Source organism: Antechinus flavipes, chromosome 2 (assembly GCF_016432865.1).
Source record: "Antechinus flavipes isolate AdamAnt ecotype Samford, QLD, Australia chromosome 2, AdamAnt_v2, whole genome shotgun sequence".
In the NCBI taxonomy this organism is placed as follows: Eukaryota; Metazoa; Chordata; class Mammalia; order Dasyuromorphia; family Dasyuridae; genus Antechinus; species Antechinus flavipes.
Genome location: NC_067399.1, coordinates 142,185,473 through 142,205,031, shown reverse-complemented (window position 1 = coordinate 142,205,031; position 19,559 = coordinate 142,185,473). Strand labels below are relative to the sequence as shown.

At 40.3% G+C, this 19,559-nt stretch overlaps 2 protein-coding genes across 3 annotated transcripts in view; both read right to left on the bottom strand.

Annotated features, from left to right (window-relative positions):
- SORBS3 (sorbin and SH3 domain containing 3) overlaps window positions 1-2,530 on the bottom strand; it is a 36,347-nt gene extending 33,817 nt beyond the window's left edge. Inside the window, exon 1 of the mRNA XM_051975699.1 lies at window positions 2,432-2,530. The gene's annotated coding sequence lies outside the window, so the exon portion shown is untranslated. The remainder of the gene's footprint in view (window positions 1-2,431) is intronic.
- A 7,789-nt stretch (window positions 2,531-10,319) lies between these two features.
- PPP3CC (protein phosphatase 3 catalytic subunit gamma) overlaps window positions 10,320-19,559 on the bottom strand; it is a 123,101-nt gene continuing 113,861 nt past the window's right edge. Inside the window, exons 12-14 of one of the 2 annotated variants that reach the window (XM_051975702.1) lie at window positions 18,797-18,894; window positions 16,508-16,537; window positions 10,320-15,280 (exon numbers count right to left, since the gene is read on the bottom strand). In XM_051975702.1, coding sequence (XP_051831662.1) covers window positions 15,033-15,280; window positions 16,508-16,537; window positions 18,797-18,894 — 376 coding nt within the window. In that variant the 3' untranslated portion in view covers window positions 10,320-15,032. The remainder of the gene's footprint in view (window positions 15,281-16,507; window positions 16,538-18,796; window positions 18,895-19,559) is intronic. The other variant, XM_051975703.1, reaches the window with a different exon arrangement.

Genomic DNA, 19,559 nt, shown 5'->3' with positions numbered 1-19,559 from the left:
CTGTATGTCTCTATACATGTATTTCTGTCTCTGTGTTTATGTTTCTTTGTGTGTCTGTATGTGTTTAAGTCTCTGTTTTCTGTATATCTCTCTGTATGTGTTTCTGTTTTCTATTTCTGTCTGTCTTTATTTTCTGTATGTCTCTGTACACTGTATGTATGTTTCTCTATGTCTGTATGTGTGTTTCTATCTCTCTGTATGTATTTCTCTTGTCTCTATATATGTCTTTCTCTGTTTTATCTTCTCTGCTTTCCTCCCTCTGTTTTCCCTTTTCTGTTTTTCTCCTGACATTTCTACAAATCGTTCCCTTTGCTTTCTTCCCTGTTTGTCTCTTTCTCTCTCCATTTCCTCTGTCTCTGTGTCTAGATTTGTGTCTCTCTCTCCCCGACCTGAACTTGTTGCTCCTGGAAACAAGATCATAGTAGAGAAAAGCTTGTCCCTGGAAATCAGCAGTGGGTGTAGGAAAGGTGACCAGCTCTGAGGAGAAAGCCCAAAGCCCCCAGAGAAAGTGGATGTTGGGACAGGATGAAAGACTTGGAGATGGGGATGTCAGTGCCGAGGAGGAAGACTAGGCAGAGGCATGAGGCTGAGAGAAGGGGAAGAAGCAGGCAGAAGATGGAAGAGCAGGTGGTCCTTGTGCTGGGGTAAGGGTGGTGTCAAAACCAGTGCTCTTCTTGAAAACTTAAATATAAAGTATAGGCTGAGATCTTGGGCTGACATAGAACTTCCTTCCAACCTACCCCACCCCCAACTGGAGTCACACGACTTGCTTGGGTCACACTGGTACCTCCTGAATTGAGTCCAAGTCATTGGTGGGTGGCTTCCACACTCACAAAGGGCAGTGTTGGGAAAAAGCTGCTTTGTGTGCAGGAAAGGTGCATGCCCATGGTCAGAGTGGAGATTTCATGTGGGCAGGACTTTCACGTGGGTAGTTTGTCACTCTTGTTCACTTGGAAGGAAGTACCAGGAGTCAGGGAGGTCCGGGAAGCAGACCCTTGTTGGGAGCTGCTTGGACTCAGGGGTTCTGAACTGAGAGTGCCTGTCTGACTACTTGGGGGTGGGAGGAGAGGGAAGGGAAGGCATTCACAAGCTGGATTCAATTAGGACTGAGAGCAATGCCACATTAGCAGTACAGACTTACACCATAGTCCTGTGCAATTCTCTCTCCTAAGCAATGAGCAGGGGGAAACTGAGGAATGATTTAGGAAAGCCTGACTTAGAGTTGACAGCCCAGAAGTACCAGGCCCTAACTTCTCAACGGTTTGTTACATATCATCATCATCATCATCATCAATTGGCCCTGGATCCTCCTCTCTTGACCTCCCCTGACTTTCTTGATTCCTAGGAAGGATTCAGAGTGGATAATTTCCCCATGAGCAGGCTGGGCAATTCCCTTATTTTTAAGTGTGGCAGAGCTAGTCTGGGAGTCAGGACTCTGATATTTCCTACCTTTTAAGCCAGGGCCAGTCACTTAACCCCACAGTTCTTTCTTCGGCACCTCTCTCTTAGTTATAGAAAAGGTGGGAATATGCATTGGAAGAAGGAATTTTCTTATCTGAGAGCTTCAGGTCCAGTCCCTATGCCTGTCCTGGTCATTAAGCTGTTTTCATGGGGGAGGGTCTGTTTTCTAACCATCTCCTTCCCCCCAACACTTCCTCCCCCATCCCACCTCTCTCCTCCTGGGAAGGGGTATATGAATGTATCCAGGTACTTTAGCCTCTTAGGGTAATAAGACTTTGCATGCACCCTGCCTATCCAGGCTTATACAGTCTTGGCACCAGTATTCCTAGGAGTTAGAGGTAGGGAAGAGTGGGGACAGAGAGGGGAGAGATACTCCATTTCGGGGGAAATGAAAGCAAAAGGTCTAATGTCCATCCATCCCACCAGATGATGTAAGGGTAATAGACCAGGTCTGATTACCAAATTAGTGCTCTGTCCACTTTCCAGGAGCTTGAGAGAATGCGCTCTCTCTTTTGGCAAGTTCCTTACCAAATTAAAGCTTTGACTCTGGGGGACATAGCAACCAGCCTGGTGCCACTTGGAAGTTTTTCTTGTTTTTGACCTTTTCCAGGACTTATACATGGGAAAATAAATGGGATGGTGATAGTTAATCTCAGCTCTTTCCTTCTTCCCCATTCCACATCCCCCTCCTCCCCAAGGGATAAGAAAAGGCTTCCTTGGAAAGCTTATATTTTCTTTGAACCGCAAGGCTTTGGGAGCAGCTCTTCCCAATTTTTTCATCTTGGTACCTCAGTTTCCCTGAGCATAGGAAGGGGGCCCAGTTGATTTTCTGAGGACTACAGGGGGAGGAGCCAGTCTGCCTTCCCTTCATCTAGTTTGAGGGATTGGCTGGTTCTCCCTCCTTGATCCCTCCCTTCCCTGACCTCAGCCTCTCCTCCCTTGCCCCCTCCCCTTCTTCCTTGGCACCTACCTGTAGGAGAGCTGCTGGAGAGGATGGAGTGTGTCCGTGAGGGAGAAAGCATTCCCTCTAGCCTCCACCTTGAGCCCACAGCTGTGGGCCTCTGGGGAGGCTGCCAGCAAGGGAGAAGTCTGGGGTGTGTTCTCTCTCCCTCGTGACTGAGGCAGAATAAGACTCTTACAGGGTGGGTGGGTGGGAGGGGACGAAGGAGATGCAGTGAGACAGAATCAAGAGTTGCAGAGAAAATGGGGAACTGGAGAGTGGGTGTGAGATAGAGAGGACAGAGAGATAAAAAAGAAAAAACTCAAATCAGCAGGAAGGGAGTCTGCAAGCTGGAGAGAGGGAGGCGGGGAGGGAAGAGAGGAAGAAGGGAGGGAACCAAGCAGAGTTTCCAATCTCTGGCCTGTTTGCAGCAGGGTGGGGTGTAGGGAAAAGTCATACTTTTTTCTCTTTCCCCTCCCTCCTCGCGTTGGGTGTTGTATTGTGTGTGTATGTGTATTGTGGGGATTGGGGGTGGGGAAAGATTGGGGGGGGGACGTCATTTGGTCAGGAGTTTATAAACAAGCAAGTGACCATCTCCCCAGGATGGGGACTTGCTGTTCTCATTTCAAGGATGGGTTGGAGGCAGAGGCCAGGCAGAGACCATGGTCTCTGTGCTCAGGGTGGAGCATGTGTATGGGAGGAGGAGTCCAGGGGGTCCCAGGGGATCACAAGAGACTTTCCCAGCAGCTTTCCCTCCGTGCCCTGTGGAGCCTTTGGCACCAGAGAGGGGCCACTCAGAGTTTCCAGCAACATTTCCAGCATGTGGGAGGGGGAGCTTCTCTGGTCCTGGAGCCCGCCTTGAGCACAGGGATGATGAACAAGACAGACAGACAGACACAGTGAGAGGGACGCAGGGATGGAGACCGAGAGACTGGGGATAGAAATAAGAGACAACGAAGCAGAGAGTGACACAGAAGAGTGATGGGGGCACGATTACTTCAGAGTTGGAGGAATAAAAGAGAGGCGTGAAGGGTGAAATTTATACACATATACACAGATGTGGGGAAACAATGACTCCACAGACACACACACAGACACACACAATGGGCCAGCTGAAGGGGGCGGGGGATGCCCGGACCAAGGCAGCCCTGAAAGGATCCTAAGGAAACAGTCCTGGGGAGAGCTGGGGTGAGCCAGCCTGGGAGAGCGGATGAGGGTGGAGGCCCACCCCTGACGGTAGTGGGGTGGTCCCCATGTTCCCAGGCAGTGGACAACACATTTAGATCTTGTTGTCTTTCCGATGTTCCCGTTGCTCCTGGCTTCGATCCCAAGAACCTCCGCCCATTCGCTCCCTAGCCTCGTCCCACTCCCTCCTAACCTGTGCTGCTCCTGCCATTTCTCATGGGCTTCCCTGCTGTCTTCATTTAGTCCTCTAAACAGTCCCAGATGAAGCTTAGGGACAGAGGAATGGGGGAGGGTTTCCCTGACCACGGTTGTTGGGAGAATACGGGGATGCTGGAGATGCCGCAGGACAAAACATGGTGATATCCCCTGGATCTTGGCAAGGAGTATTTGAAGAGCTTTTGGCCCCGGGAAAGTGAGCACAGAGAACTTGTTTGTAAGCTGAGCTCAGGCACCCAGGTTGACTTGACCATCCCAGGGGAACATGTTCCAGAGACACTAAGTCCCAGTTGGAACACCTCCCCCTGTCCCCTGTACCTCAGAAACGGCTCTAATCCCAAGGGGGCCCCAGAAAAGAGGCCACTCCTAAAGCCCATGCCCTCCTCCATGTTCTCTGTTCCAAAGGACACAGGCAGCAGTCCAGCTTCTGAAAGAAAGGGTGTTGCCAAGTTTCGTGGGATGACATCTGCAGTAAGTGCAGAGCTCTGAGCTGGGAATTAGTAAACCTGGGTTCCAGTCTTTGCTAAGGCCGTTTCTTGGTCCATAGAATAAGAGTAACACCTGACTCACTCGTACTGAATACAGCACCGACCGTCCCAGTATAAAGAACTCTGGGCAACTCACTCAGCCCTGAGGTTAGCAGCAACAGGGCTCGCCTAGAACCCGATGTAGAGTAGGTCCCCTCTCCTTTTTAAGTCACAGCACATCGATAAAACTTTTCTGAAACCCCTTGTTGCTCTGACTCAGATATTTTATGAAGGAGTTAAGCAGAAAGGGGGAGGGAGAGACACCAAAGAACTTGAACCCTGGGACTGATATCTCTAACTTGCTTTCCCAGGTACAACTTAGTTTGAGATTTGCAGAACTCTTTCTTGGCAATGACAAGTTGCAGGATGGAACAGGTGGACATTGTAAGTGGGTTTGTTGGAGGAGGGGGGGGAAGGAACTAAGAAGAGTTACAAAGGAATGATCCTCTTCTAAAAAGGCCTAGAACTTAACCCTTAACCCTTAAACCTGATCTCTCTTTAAAGATACAGCCTACACCAACTCTAAAACGTTCCCACCTGCCACCTGCCACAAAGGCTCCTAGGCTTATAAAGCCAGTGACTTGTTGCTTTCTTTTGCATTGTTTTCAGAGCTGGAGCTGGAGATCCTTGATTGCCTAGTGAGCCTGGCCAGGCTGCTTCTTGACAGCAGCAAAGTCCTCTTATTCTCCAGGCCTCTAGTCTTGACTCCAAGATAAATATTTAACACAGAGGTTGTGGTTGAGCTAATGTCCTGATTTCCTGTTTGTCCTGAGGGAGTGAAGGTCAAGGGGCTTGAGGATGGCCTACCAGTCTCATTCAACACTAGGGGAACATGCACTGGAGTAAACAACTTAAGGATGAAAGGGGGAGGTTGGTGGGGCATAGATCCGGGAAGAGGGGCTAAATGGGGCTCAGACCTGACTTCTGCCTTTGATTTCTAGGTGAACAAAATCCGGCCTATCCAAGGCCCAGAGCTCAGCTGGGTTTAAATGCCATGGAGCAGGCAAAAACAAAGCAGGTCATGAGACATTTGCTAGGTATTATAACTTTCTCTTCCTGTTCCTACCCTCCCTCCCTTTTTTCTCATCTAATCATGAGTTAAGTTGGCTGTCTAGATACTGCCTCTAGAAAGGAGCTGTGACAGTAATGCCTTTTACCAGCCATCCTACTCAGAGAGAAGTCAAAGACATGAGGGAGATACTCAAAGCTTTCCAAAGCATGGAACAGGAGAAATCTACATTTTTTTTGGAGAGAAATCCTTCCATCTGGAAGCCCTAGGCCTCAAGTTTCTCCAATCTGGGCTCAGTTCTTCAGGCGTTCTCTCTCCTTCCCCTCCCCTCCTCTCCAGGGTATGGATGCTGGGGGGGGAGGGGTGTAGGTAAAGAAGACAATTTTTCAGGGAGCTTGCTCCCACTACTCCTTCTTCCCAGATCTCTTTAAGAGATACTAGAACAGTTTGTTTTTTCCCCCAGCTACCTGATTCTGTAGTCACAGGTGTTTTTTTTTTTGCTTCTAGCCCTCAATCTATCCCATCTTGCCACCCATTGTGATCTCTTCTGGTATTTTGCATGTTATACAACATGCGTAAACAGAAATCTATCCACCCTCCACATCTATTATAATAGCTGACTTTTACATAACACTTGAAGGTTAGCAAGTTGCTTTACACCCGTGTCATTTCACTGAAGTCTCAGGAACTTGGAAGGATGGGAAGGGGAATTGCATGGGGTGTTGTGGGGTGCTCTCCTCCATGATAAAATCCACGACTGTGCTGTAACTTGTCAGAATTGCCTGAGGAGGCCACTGTGACATATGCAGCAGCCTCGAGGGCTATTTAGTGATAGGGGCTACAGACATCCTTTCAGATGAGGACTCTGGAGGCTCAGAAGCCACTTTCACAGCTAGTAAGCTTCAGAGAGAGAATATAAACCCAAGCATTGCTCACTCCAAGTTCAGAAAGCTTTCCACTAACTCACATTGCCTCTTTAGTGGCAAGAGATGGCTTAGCCAAGAGATTGCCATGGCAATGAATTTGTGGCCACCAGCAGGGGAGTTTGTTCACACTGACATGGAGGGCGTAGAGGTATGTGGCTGCACATACAGGAATAACAGGTCATTCTGAAAATCAATCTTGGTCACCAAGGGAAATAAGAGGACAGATTAAGTAGACTTTCATTACAATGTGAAGGGTGGTTTAAGTGTGAGGGGGATAGAACTTATGTAACTTTTCTTCTTGGAATGTAAAATCTGAGAGAACCTCAAGGGCCAGGAGCTCAGATCTTTATTTCTTAACAGCATCATCTTTCTCCCTGATTACAAGCTGAGAAAAAGTCATTCTGCTAGAGTCCACTCAACTTCCTGCATGCCTTATTTTTATATTTGGAAAAAAGGATATTTTGCTCCTTCTATACATCCATCTTCCTATGATGAAACATTCTTTTTTGGTGGTTTGGATTTCTTGGGAGAGCAAGACCACAATGACACAATGGTCAGCAAGAAAAATGAGACCACACCGGACACACTAGTACCAATCATTGCTTTTTTTCTGAGTTTTCTGGGCTCTCATCCCTTTCCCTTGGGTCTCTTCTCGTCGTACTCTAAGTTTATGTTACTTGCCAGATCCCCAATGGCCTACCCTTGTGCCAGCTGCCTGTGCAAACAGAAACAACAAATTCAGGGGACTGACCCATTTCAAAGTCTTTGAAAGGCCCTCCTAGGTATATATTAATTGGAAAATTAAAAATTTTATTAGTTCCTACAGATCTAGGAGGTCCAAATTACCTGAACATGATGTACTTTTCTACCACTAGGCACTGATTCAACTGAACATTAAGTACTTATATGTGTAAGATCCTGTTTTGGGAAGTAGGGAGTAAAGATGAAAAAAGGACAATCTCCCTGCTGCCTTAAAATCTGCCTGGGAGAAAGAGACATACAAAACGCATATATAACAGAAAACAGAAAGTGATAGAAGCAGGAGATACAAAGTGTGCCAGGAAAATCTGAAAAGAGAACACTTTCAATGGGGGGAGGGGGAGGGAGAGTTAGGGAAGGCTTTGTGGGAAAAGTGGCTAATTAGGCTAATCTTTAAGGGGAGGCAACAAAGGAGGATTGCCTCCCCAAAAGTGAACAACAACAGGATGAGATCAGAAAATAACCATAAGTAGTTCAGCCTGGAACACAGAGTGGTAACCACAAATGCATTTCCATGGCAATCCCTTGGCTGATCTGCCACTAAGGGAATAATGTGAAATCAATCTGAAAAGGCAGGTCAGGGCCAAATCTGGCTGGCTTCAAGTGGCAACTTCATTTTATCCAATAGGTTACAGAGAACTCCCAGAGATTCTTGAGGAATGCCATGGTAAGACTTGTCTCAGGGAAATTATTTGGCAGCCTTTGTAGGGTGCACTGAAGATGAGGAAAGATTGGAGGCAGGAAGACTAGTTAGGAAGCCATGCCAATAGTTTAGGCAGAACATGAGAAAGGCCAGTGCTAGAATGATGGTGATATGAGCAAAGACTTGGCAACTGATTAAGTCAAATTCTTCATTCTTAAATAAGAAAAATGACAGATTTTGGACCTGGGTAATTGGATGATAGTACCATGATAGAGTGGATGGATAGAAACAGGGAAATTGGGTGGAGGGGACATCTTTAGATCAAGAAGACAAAAAATTCCAGTGATATGACCAACAAGCAGTTAAGATATGTGAGACTGAATTGCAATGGAGAGACTAGGGCTGGGTATATAAAATTGAGAACATTTCCATGGAGATGATAAATGAACCCAAGAAAGCAAATGAAATCAGCAAGAGATCAAGGACAAAATTTTGAAGACTACTCCCACTTGGGGACAGAAAGATAGTAATAAAAGAAAAAAAATAACCAGGAGAAAGCAAATTTTCAGTAATACTCTGGAAGAACAGCTGCAATTGACTCCATTTTCATGCTGGGAGGTCACATTATCATCATCCCTCCTCATTCATGAGCTGGCAATGATGAATTTCTATCTGCATTTTGCTAGAAAAATTACTTACCTACATCAATAAAAATAAATGATTTTCACATTGGAATATTAAGACAAATGAGGACATCACTGATAAACCACACACACATACCAAAAAACCCACAAAAACAGCCAAAGCATCCCTGCCACAGAGAAGACAGGTGGTTTGGCAAATTAAAATGTTAAATCTCGTACCAATCTTCCCTTTCAGTCTTTTCTCATACTATTCCTCCTCCTTCACAACTCTACATTCCTGCCAAGTTCAGATTCATTGTTTTCAGTAATCATTTAATTTTGACTCCATATATTTGTTCGATTCTTTTATTATCTATTAGCTTCAATGAGAAGACCATACTTGCTGTATCTAGTATTTTTCCCTCCTGGAGTCAGAGCCCACCACAGGTGTTTAATAAATGCTGCAGTCAATCTTTCACTTTACTTTGCAGTTCTCTTTATTCTATTTATTTATTATGGTACTTGAATGCACTTTTCTCCCCAAGTAAGCTACGTTGAGGGCAGGGAATGTGAATTATTCCTAAGAAAGCAGATCCAGGATTGGGAGGGACCTTTGAGGTCATATAGTCTTAACACCATTTTACAGATGAGAAAACTGGCTCCAAATGTTGAAGTAATTGCCAAGGACACAGGAAGAGTGATTCTTGTCAGGATTAACACCTGGGTCTTCTGACTTGAGTCCCCTCTACAGCCCTTAGCTCTGACCACAGTAGGTTTACCACTGGTTGATCACCTAGGTCTGCTCTCCCAGTAAGGTGGGCAGGGATGAAGATGGAAAGTGTCTGTGTTGGTTACTGAATCTTGCTTCTCAATCAGACTGCCCTGATTTATAATTACCGAAGCTCCACAATCAGAATTACACTGGCCTCCTATGCAAGGGACAGCACAGGGCTCTACAGAGGCAGTCCCCTAACAGGTAAAATGGACTAAAATGCCTCAGTTTCTCTACTAGTAAAATGGGGATAATAGCACCCGACTGCCCAGATAATTGTGCGGATTAAATATATGGAGCTTAGCACAGTGTCTGGCAGACAAATATTAAATGCTATAAAAATGCTACTATTACTATTTCTATTTTACAGGACTGAGGTACAATAACATCAGTCAGGATGCCTCAAACTATATAGCAAGTGATGAGATGAAATTGGATCAAAATTTAAAGCACATTCTATGTGCTGGAACTTGGCACTGTCAGGCAATATCCCATTCCAGGTAATGCCATCCTTAATATGGCAGCCACCACGAAAGCCCCTGATCAATAACCCAGTCCCTGTATCTCCTTCTGTTTTACTCAGGGGACACTATGCTTGCCACAATGACAACCCTCTTTTTATTTTTCAGAGGAAATTCACCTCTTCAGAGCAGTTAAGGTGCATCTCTTTCCTGGTTCCTTTCCAGGAGGAGGAGATGAGCATTGGCATATCTGAAATATGGTTACTTTAAACATCCATTCCCAAGAACCTACACATTCAGTTTTTCATTAATTGTTAAATCTCAGAATCCTTTTCAGCATTGTCAGAAGAGCCTGAGGCCCAGGATGCTTTTATAATAGTGACCTCTGCTGGTGAAAGCCCATCAAAATGCACATGTAGGTAATGTCACCCCGAGGTGGAGGGAGGGGGTGGAATTATTTCAGGCCAAAGGAAGAGAAAAGGGTCCTGTTAGAGTCAGAGCAGTTTATAAATACTGAGCCAGGTGAAGAAAAACGGACCTGAGAAGTCACTGTGGAACAGCTGGGAAACCTTGCAAAGCCTCAGGCATTTCTGATGCATGACCACTGCCGAACCCTCTGGGCATGGGAATTTCTTGGCAAGGTCACTAGATCAGCTTTTCAGACTTCAAAGCTTGGGCTTTTTTTTTTTTTTTCCCCCCAACTTCCTGAATGATAAATTGAGTAAGAAACCAAATTTCAGTGCCTGCACCATGGGATTTAAAAAAAAAAAAAAAAAAAAAAAAAAAAGACGCCAGAAGCCGGTGAAGTTGTTTAATCTTAAAGATGGGAATTTTTTTGTCTCTTTTTTTCTCTTTAAGTCTTCCAATTTACAGCAAGACAGTTCTAACAAATCCATTCCTCATTCACAAAAAGTCATTAAATATTTCTGCCAATAAATAACATTTTCCATCACTGTCATTAATATAACAAAAACAGGAAAAAGGAGGCAATCTCCAAGGAACAGGCATGTAATTCATCATTCAGGAGAACCTTAAAAAACTACTTTTAAGCAGGTAAATTCTGGATCCTCTTGGGATAGAGCTGGCTGAAAAATCCCTGCTGATCATAGTGCTTGGAGAAAGAATGAGAAGGGTGTTCGGGATGGCATCAGTGTAAAAGTTCTCTAGTAGAAGATAAAAATTTACCTTTGTTCCCCAAGCCCATTGCAAGCTCCCTTCTTATTACATGCACTTTGCTGTAACATGCAGAAAGACAGGTTTAGGGAATTCTGAGAGGGACAGGAACAGACTTCAGAGTGCCATTTGTTGACAATAGTAAGGCTGTGTGTCGGTATAAATGAATCGCTAATGTTAAGAAGACATCCTGAGGATTTGAAGGAGGGAACCTCAGAACCATTCGCAACCGAATCTAACAAATAATCTTCTTTGTCCAGGCTGTTGAGAGACATAAAGCCTTGCGCTTGCTCTGGGCAGCACAATCAGTACCAGCATTCAAATGATGTCTTCTTAGTGAACGCCTTTTCTTCCAAAACAAGTTTGCTATCTAGTACCCACTTAAATCCTACATAATGATATGGTTCTTTCTCCTGTCCACGTGGATGATTAATACTTAAAAAGTCTAAATAATATATAGTCAGAAATCTTGGATATAAGCTATAATTTTGCTTACAATAAAGATGGTCAGAGAGACAGATTCCAAATATACTATACTCTCAGAGAGAGAGAGAGACTGATAGGTAATAATCATTAGATGGATATATACTCACCTCTAAACTAAACTGAAGTTTATATTTTTTGTTACAATCTTTTGAGGTTCACTAATCTTCTGAGCTACAGTAGCTGTAGTCTTAGTGGATTTTTTTTTTAACTCAATTAAATAAGAGGGAGATGGGAAGGGCACTTCCAAAGTGGATAGATCTCAAAATTATACTGCTATTTAAAAAGTCTCCTTCTTAGAGATATAGAGACATTAGCCAAAACAAGTGCCTTTCTTTCTCCATCTTGAAAAATACTGGGATGTTAACTTTGAGAATTAAGACTATTCAAGCTAGAGAGACACACTGTGACAGTATGGCTCATGATGAAAACAAACCAAATATGTGTAATGTCTATATGGGAGTTATGGAAAACACTGATAATCATTGATGCCAGGCTTCTGAAGCCTAACAGCCATAAACATCTGACACCTTTCCCCCTTTTGGTCAATACAATTACCACTGTCTCAGGAGTTGTCTTATGTGTCCACCTGGAAGAATACCTGTCATCTTTTTCACATTTTTAGAAAAAATTAGGCTGTTCTTATCCTAGTATAAAATTGTTTTTTAAAAAAAGTAATTGCACCCTCTGCCTTATCACCAAAGATCAAAAATCGAATGTTTTTTTAAAAAGATAGGTTATTTTTCTGTTAAAAATTGTCCATTTGGACTTGGGATGGAAAATGCCATCCCTATCCAAGGGAGAACTATGGAGACTGAATGTGGATCAAAGCATTCTATTTTCACTTTTTTTTTTTCCTCGTGTTTTTTTCTGTTTCACAATGTGACTAATATAGAAATATGTTTAAAATACAACCTGTATCAGATTGCTTGCTGTCTTGGGGAAGGGTGAGGTAAGGGAAAGAGGGAGAAAAAATTTGAAACTCAAAATCTTACAAAAATTAATGTTGAAAACTATCTTTACATATAAATAAAATAAAATATTGGGAAAAAATTATCTATTTATTTCAAACTTGATCTTTCATAGACTGTGAATAGAACCAAAAGGTGAATTTGATTCCTATGATATTTCACTTCTAAAAGCACACAAAGAAAGGAGATCTTGCCTACCTAGAGAAGTAGAGTTAATAGCATTTCTTCTAGAGAAGTCACAGGGAAATCTGTTCACCTCTTCTAGAACCTGTTAAAAAAGCTTTCTTGTTATAGTCACAGAAGAGCAATGCCACCACCTTGAGGAGAGTGATGGATTGTTTTCTGGATTATTTAAATACTAACTCAAAAATTAAGCTGACAGAATGTGAAAATTAAAGCAGAAAATCATTTGGTCTGTTTGGGAATTTGTTAGATGGAAACTTTAAATGTTTAAAATGGATTATCCTGAGTGAAATATGAAGTGAAGAGAAAATCCTATTCACTGAAAATTTCTTCAAGTTAGTAGGTCTACCAATCTGTTATGGTTAAAAGTGAAAATTGCATGTATCAGCACATGAATTATCTAAGATCCTTACTTTACAGAAAAAAGAAACTCAACCCCCAATTTCATCATGGCTCTGCTCTAGAGTCTTCAAAGTAGACACCAAAAGAAATTAACTTCAATATTCTATCAAATTCCCAGCTCTCTTCATTCAAGAGCCACTATAACCTCTAAAAGAGCTAAAGAACTCACTCAGATCTTTTTCTTGTTTACATTGTTGTTAACCAGTAAATAAATCAGATAACTGAGATCAGTACTATGTCCTATCCATGACAGTTGGCAAAAGAATGACTCCCAATTCATGGTAGCCTCTTCAAAAGAGACAAGTGCAGTATTTGTAGTAATTATTACCCAAAGACTTAAGGCCCTCTGTGGGGTGAGTTTCCCATGGTTATGCTCCTAATGAATAAGAGAGGAAGGGTGAATGATTTTCATTTTCAAATACATATAATCTCTCATTGTACTTTGCAACTTTATTAGTTGAGCTCTCCCAAAGACAGTGATCCTTTCCAATATTGTGAAAAAAGGTATGAGGATTGTCCAGTTGATCAACTTCCTCAAAGGATATAAAAAAGATATTGCTTTCAAATGTCCTTCCCCAATTCCTTTACAAAATTCTAATCCAGAGACAACAAAGAGACCTTTTATCTCCCTTTTTAGACTACTTCTATCATCTTTACACCATCAGAGAAATCCATGCCATGGTATTAAATCATCAAATACACCCTGATGATCTTTTGATTGTTATAAAGGAGAAAATGGGATATAATCAGTACAAATATTAGGGGAAAACAGGATATTTCCTAGTGAAAGTAAGGGGTTTCTTTGTAATCTCCCACTTACCCTTGAAATCCTCAAAACTGCCAACATATGTAATTATTGTATAAGATATTTGCATCAATGTTGAGGTGACCCTGCCTCAACATGTGAATCAATGGAATTTCTGAAATTTTCATTTTTTAAGCATTGATGAGAATGTATCAACCAGCAAAGGCTGACAGGTAATAGCTATTAAAGCAAGATACCAGAGTCCATTCTCAACCAAAATTAGACACTTAAAGGACCTTTAAAATGTATTTACCAGGTGATGGTGAACTCAAAAGTTATTGCAAGTAGAAGACAGACAGGAAAAGCTGTCTGTCTAATGATGATCACACAGTGTTTGACTCATCAAGGGTTATGAAAGATAATTCAAATGGTCAATTCAGAGTGTGGTAAAACCTCTTTCTTTCAAATTCATCAAACCAAAGTTGTTCATCCAAGTTTACATTTCACAGGGGCTTCCTGTAACCCTAGATTCAATTTCCATTGTCCCAGTTTTAATCAGAAATGTAGAAAATATTAAAAACAAACAAAGGAGAATCTCTGGAAGGAGGACTGAGAAGAAAAGAACACTCATGGAATAGAGAAAAGGATTTTAGTTGTAAAAATGTTTTGAAGAGGGCATTTAGAAAACATTTAGAAATACTATTTCTTTGTTGAAGGAATATAGCAGCTCATTTGGAGCATGAAAATGGAAGCAGATGTCTATTCAATGATAGCTGATCTCTACATGAGATTTTCTAGAAACTTCTCCCTCCCAAAATCTTAAAGGGAAGACTTAAACCAATCACTCTAGTTCTTCAATTGACAAGTTATATAAATAATCCTAAGAAAATCCTTTAATATGATAATGATGATGATTTTTTGCTCCCAGAATTACATTAAAAGAACTGGAGTCCAGAAGAAAGTAGGCCATTATGGTAAATATACCTTATGGACCTTAAGCTATTCCTAGGATTGGAGTTATCCACTTTAAAGTTAAACCCCAATCAAATTTTTCACAATCAGAGAAACAGGTTTAGTTTACCACGATCTATCAGACCTTCAATACTGATGTCTAAAGAAGTAGATGCACCTAGCAAAAAGTAGCTGAACTTAAATAAAAGATATTCTTTTCAAAAAATGGAGAGGTCTAGCTGACTTATTCAAATCAGAAACTCAGGGTTGTGATTTCCAAAGGCCCTCTTACACAAAGGGTTGGGGAATGATGGACAGGCATTACCTATAGCACAATACTTCATGTGTATACTATCAATTAGACCAATTTCTAAAAATTTTTACAAAGAAAAAGGAAAAAAAAAAGAAAAAAGACGGGACTTTTTATATTGAACATAAATTAAAAAAAATTTACAAAATGGTCACCTTTCTTACAGAATGCAGACTGCATCATGAACATGTCTCCAGGTTTCAGTTTGTTTTTGTTTTCCAATAATAAATAAATAAAATATGTTTTTAAGTTTTGGATTCATTCATGGTACCACAGTAGTTGCTTACTGCCATTACTGGCTTTTCTTAGCTGTGCTGCCCTTGGTCAATGAGCTGCCCTTGGTCAATGAGCTGCCCTTGGTCACTGAGCTGCTCTTGGATCCTGAGCGGCTTGTGTTCGACACCATATTTGCTGGCACTGCCACTGGCCCCTCAGGGAATGGTTTATCTCTTCGAGGGGGCATGCGCTCATTAATCCGGTCCAGGCCCCGAGCTTCCTCAAAGCTTCGGATCTTGTGAGGGGGTGAAAACCCTCGGATTGCTAGAAAGAACAGGAATAATAATTTTAGTTTCAACAAATGGAGGGTAGATGGATTTAAAAACAAAAATTTGGTCACACACCAAACTCTCCTAAAGAACATATTAGGGACTACCAAGTACAGGTCTGGTAAAGGAGAAAAAGACACTAGGAAGTGTGTCAATTTTATTTGCTTCATCAGAAGCATCTTTAAAAGTCCAAAGGTGAATTGGTGAAAACAATTTTTCTAAAAACTTTATTGTCAGCGGTAAACACAAAGTTGATGAAATGCTGGCAAACTTTTTTGCCCCTAATATATTTGAGAAAGAGTTGCTTGTAGGAACAAACACGTTTAATGTTCTTTAAAAAATCATAGGGACAAGTTAAACAAAGGGTGGTTACTTTAAACCACCATACATGACAAAACAAGGTGAGAGAAGAGCTAATTTTGGATCAGAAAGGTTATTTTATCTTGCACAACAAAGAGCCAAACACAATTTTGGCAAGTTAAATGAGATGACTAAGAGCCAACAAAATGGCTTCTTTTTATTTCTATTGACTTAAGTATTATAAAAATTAGAAAGAAAATTACATATGGAAGTGTATGTAGGAGCTCCATTTCTAACTTAACCTCTTAGTCTTTTAACCATCAAGACAAGTTATCATTTGAGTTAATAAATTCAACAAAAATATTCAAGTTAAAGGATTAAAAAAACTATCTAAAATTATATACATTTCCAGTTCAATTTAGTTTTTCTTTGAAAGTGAGATAGATTAGCTTGAATGTTGGAGAAATCAATCAAAATCATTTTTTCTATTTATTTTGTCTTTGCTCTTAAAAGTCTTGGAGACACATAGATATGTTGATGCAAAAGAATTTCCCAGAAGCCATTTAGAGGACAAATAGTATCAAACACAAGGCCTTGGGGATAATAGATGGGACATGGAGTAAACTATTTGAAATTTCGCTTGCAGAAACAGTTGTCCAGCCACTCAAGCTTCTTTGATTACATTACTATTGATAAAGAGACAAATGAGGCTTCATCTTTTTGTGAGAATTATATTTAATTACTATAAATACATGTCACCAAAGAAGATTCACTTTATAAGCTTTTCCAGAGAAGCTTCTGCTCCTTTTCTCACTGTTCCAGTTCTGGTGATGCAATAGGATAGTATCTTAAATGTCAAATCAGCTTTTTAAAATTAGAAGACAAACAAATGATGACAGATCTTGGATGATTCTAGCCATACCTTCCTGTGCCTCTACCGCTTCTATTGTGGCTGTAAGACAGCAGGGGCAGTGGCATGCAAAAATGAAGACAGAAAAAGAGTGAGTGAGGTGACAGTTCTGCTGCCAGTACTGAAACCACAGGTTCGTTCCATCCACCCAAACATCCATCCATCCATGCATCCATCCATGCATCCATCCATGCATCCATCCCTATCCATCCCATTCTTTCCTGTCAATAATAAAGACCAATTAGAAAAGGAAATGAAAGGATTACTGAGTAGTTGAGCTACTTTAAACTTCTTGGAAACCTTTATCATCAACAGTCCTTATATTAAGTGACTAGGTTTGAAACACCAATTATAAGAAATAAAAAACAAAGGTCATTTTTGAAAGAACAATTGTGTATTTTTGCCTTGATGTCTGTCGAGTAAATGTGAAATTATTTTGAAATTATCTATAAATACCATAAATGCTTCAATGTATAGAGTTCACTTGAAATTAAATGAACCTCTTTGTTCCAATTCAACAAATAATAAAAGAAAAATGATTCCTTATTGCTAACTAGAGTTCTATTAAACCCAAAGCCTAGGAAAGACTGCATCAAGTCATCTACAGAAACTCTGACTTTTCTTTTCTCACTCCAACAGCATTTGAGAGAAAATTAGTGAATTACCAACAGAAGCCATTTTCTCTGGCTGTTCAGGTGGTGATGTAAATTTCATGGTATGCTCTGAACATGAAGTACAGTAGAAGCTCACATTTCAAACCCACATTATGTAAGAGGGCTGACTAATTGTCAAGAAAGTCTTTTCCTCTTTCATTGTGATAGAAAAGGGGGATAATTTAAAATTCAAAATTAACAAACTTCTCTGCCTAGGGTTCACGGAAGAAGTAATAATTGTGAACCACTAAACTGTTGTTGGGATGTTCAAGGGGATATAGCATATGAAAAAAAAATTGTACTTTTTATTTACTATATATATAAGAAAAGTAAAAGAAAGTAATTCATATTACATGGCACTTAATGACCTCAGAATCAATAAAACAAGAGAAACTGGAAAAATATTCCTTTTTTAAAGCAATGTGAAAATCCATACCATAAAATGCATGGTATTTATCAAAATTTATTAAATGCTTATATAAAATGCCCAAAACACTCAGGCACAAGCTTTTAAAATCTTAGCTCTTAAATATAGGAATGCTTTGGCTTCTCTGGTCTCTTTAAGTTTAAAAACATTTTCCCCATTGGCAGTTCAATACAGTTATAATTTCCTATTTTTCTTAGGAAGTGGAAGTGGTATTATAGGAAATGGGCCTCTACTGTGATCTTTTCCCACACTCTCTGAATCACATTGGGCTGTTCTGATTAAAGAGGATAAATAAAGTTATATGCTAAAAATAGAGTGCAGTTTGCTCAAAATTGCTCAGATTAGGCTATGATAAAAATGACAAGCTCTAGTTGGTAACATCAAAGTTTACAAAAATGCTGGTAGAGTAAAAAGACTCTAGTTAGCTACTTACAGAGAGGGTAATAAGTTTTAAAATTTCTTAGCTTTTATCTACATCTCTAAAATCCCTTCAATCTCTAAATTTTACAAATCTAATGAAAAATTGTATAGTTGTTAAGAGGAAAAAAGACAGTTTTATTAGGCATTTTAAGTCAACTTTTAAATCAAACAAGCATATAGTAGATGTTCAAAAAAAGACTCGCATATCCAAGTTATGGTTTACCATTAGATTTAAGGATGAATAATTCAATTTCTTATTAAAAATTTTTTTTTCAGATAGTTATAAAAGGGCCAATTTCTAATAGCGCATTATAATGGAACTTCTGTGGTGAGGATTGCAAATAGGAGGCAATTAACATAAACCTTAAATGGAAAAGTTTGAATAAAACTAAAAGTGGGTAAAAACAAACAGCAATATTTACATCCAAGGCTCAGTTCTCATGTCTATCATAAACATCCAATAATAGTAGGTGAAGTCTTCTTCCTCTCTCTCTAAGTCTAGATTTTTTTCTTACTTGTACCAAGTCTTAAACCTTTTTATTCCAAGACCTCACAAGCAACTCAACTTAGAGGAGGTTTCCTCCTACACCTATAGAACTGAAACTATGGAAAGTGGCCACAGAAAAGAATCTGGTTGCTAGAAGATGAATAAACTCTTCAGTAAGACATCAGGAAAAGGATTATGGAAAAGACTTATAATTTCCAGGCTGAGAAGTTGAGATGCTTTCATTTTACATGGCAATGGTTGGGAATACGAATTCTATCCTTTCTGGAAGAGACACTTATTTCTTCTACACTCACCTAACTGAATGGTCTGCTTTCCTCCTGAGAGGACACCCAGAGGTAGTGTACCTGTAGGAGTCAGTCCTTTGAGAGTCAGCACACTTTCCCTCTCTTCTCTAGAAAGGAATAAAAACATTTGGTTAACTTTTGGGAATATCCTATTCAGCACATCAAACAAAAACTTGAGGGCAGCACTGAAGAGAGAAATATTTCTTCTACTCCATCATTTACTAAAAAGGAATAGAGGAAGCAATTTCTTCCCTTCCTTCATTTCTATCTTCTAGGGCTAGCTGAATATATGAAGTCAAGTGGATCTGATCTACATAAGAGATGACTACAAAAGGACCCTATTTTGACACTAACTTCTAATTCAAAAAAGGTAATTCTAAAATTGATTTCTATGATATGTATAATAGATTTTATCACCCCTACCATCAGTTTTTGTGTTTTCAAAAGCCAAGAAATAACCAAAAAAACTCATATAATTTCACACACATGAAAAACAGTCCCAAAAAATAAGAAACATAGATTCATAGCCTATTGTGGTATTATTTTGAGAATATTATATTACATTAAAATTCCATTTTAAGGTTCTTGGAAGAATCATAACTAAATCTCATTAAATATGACAACTATACTGTATGGCAATTATATTGTGGGAAAGAAATATATTGAAGTATCTAATTTGTTATTTCAGAAACCATAAGAATTACAGGAAAGGAACTGTGGTAATCTAATAAAAATGGTAGGTATACTATACTAGTTCCAAAGCCAATTATAT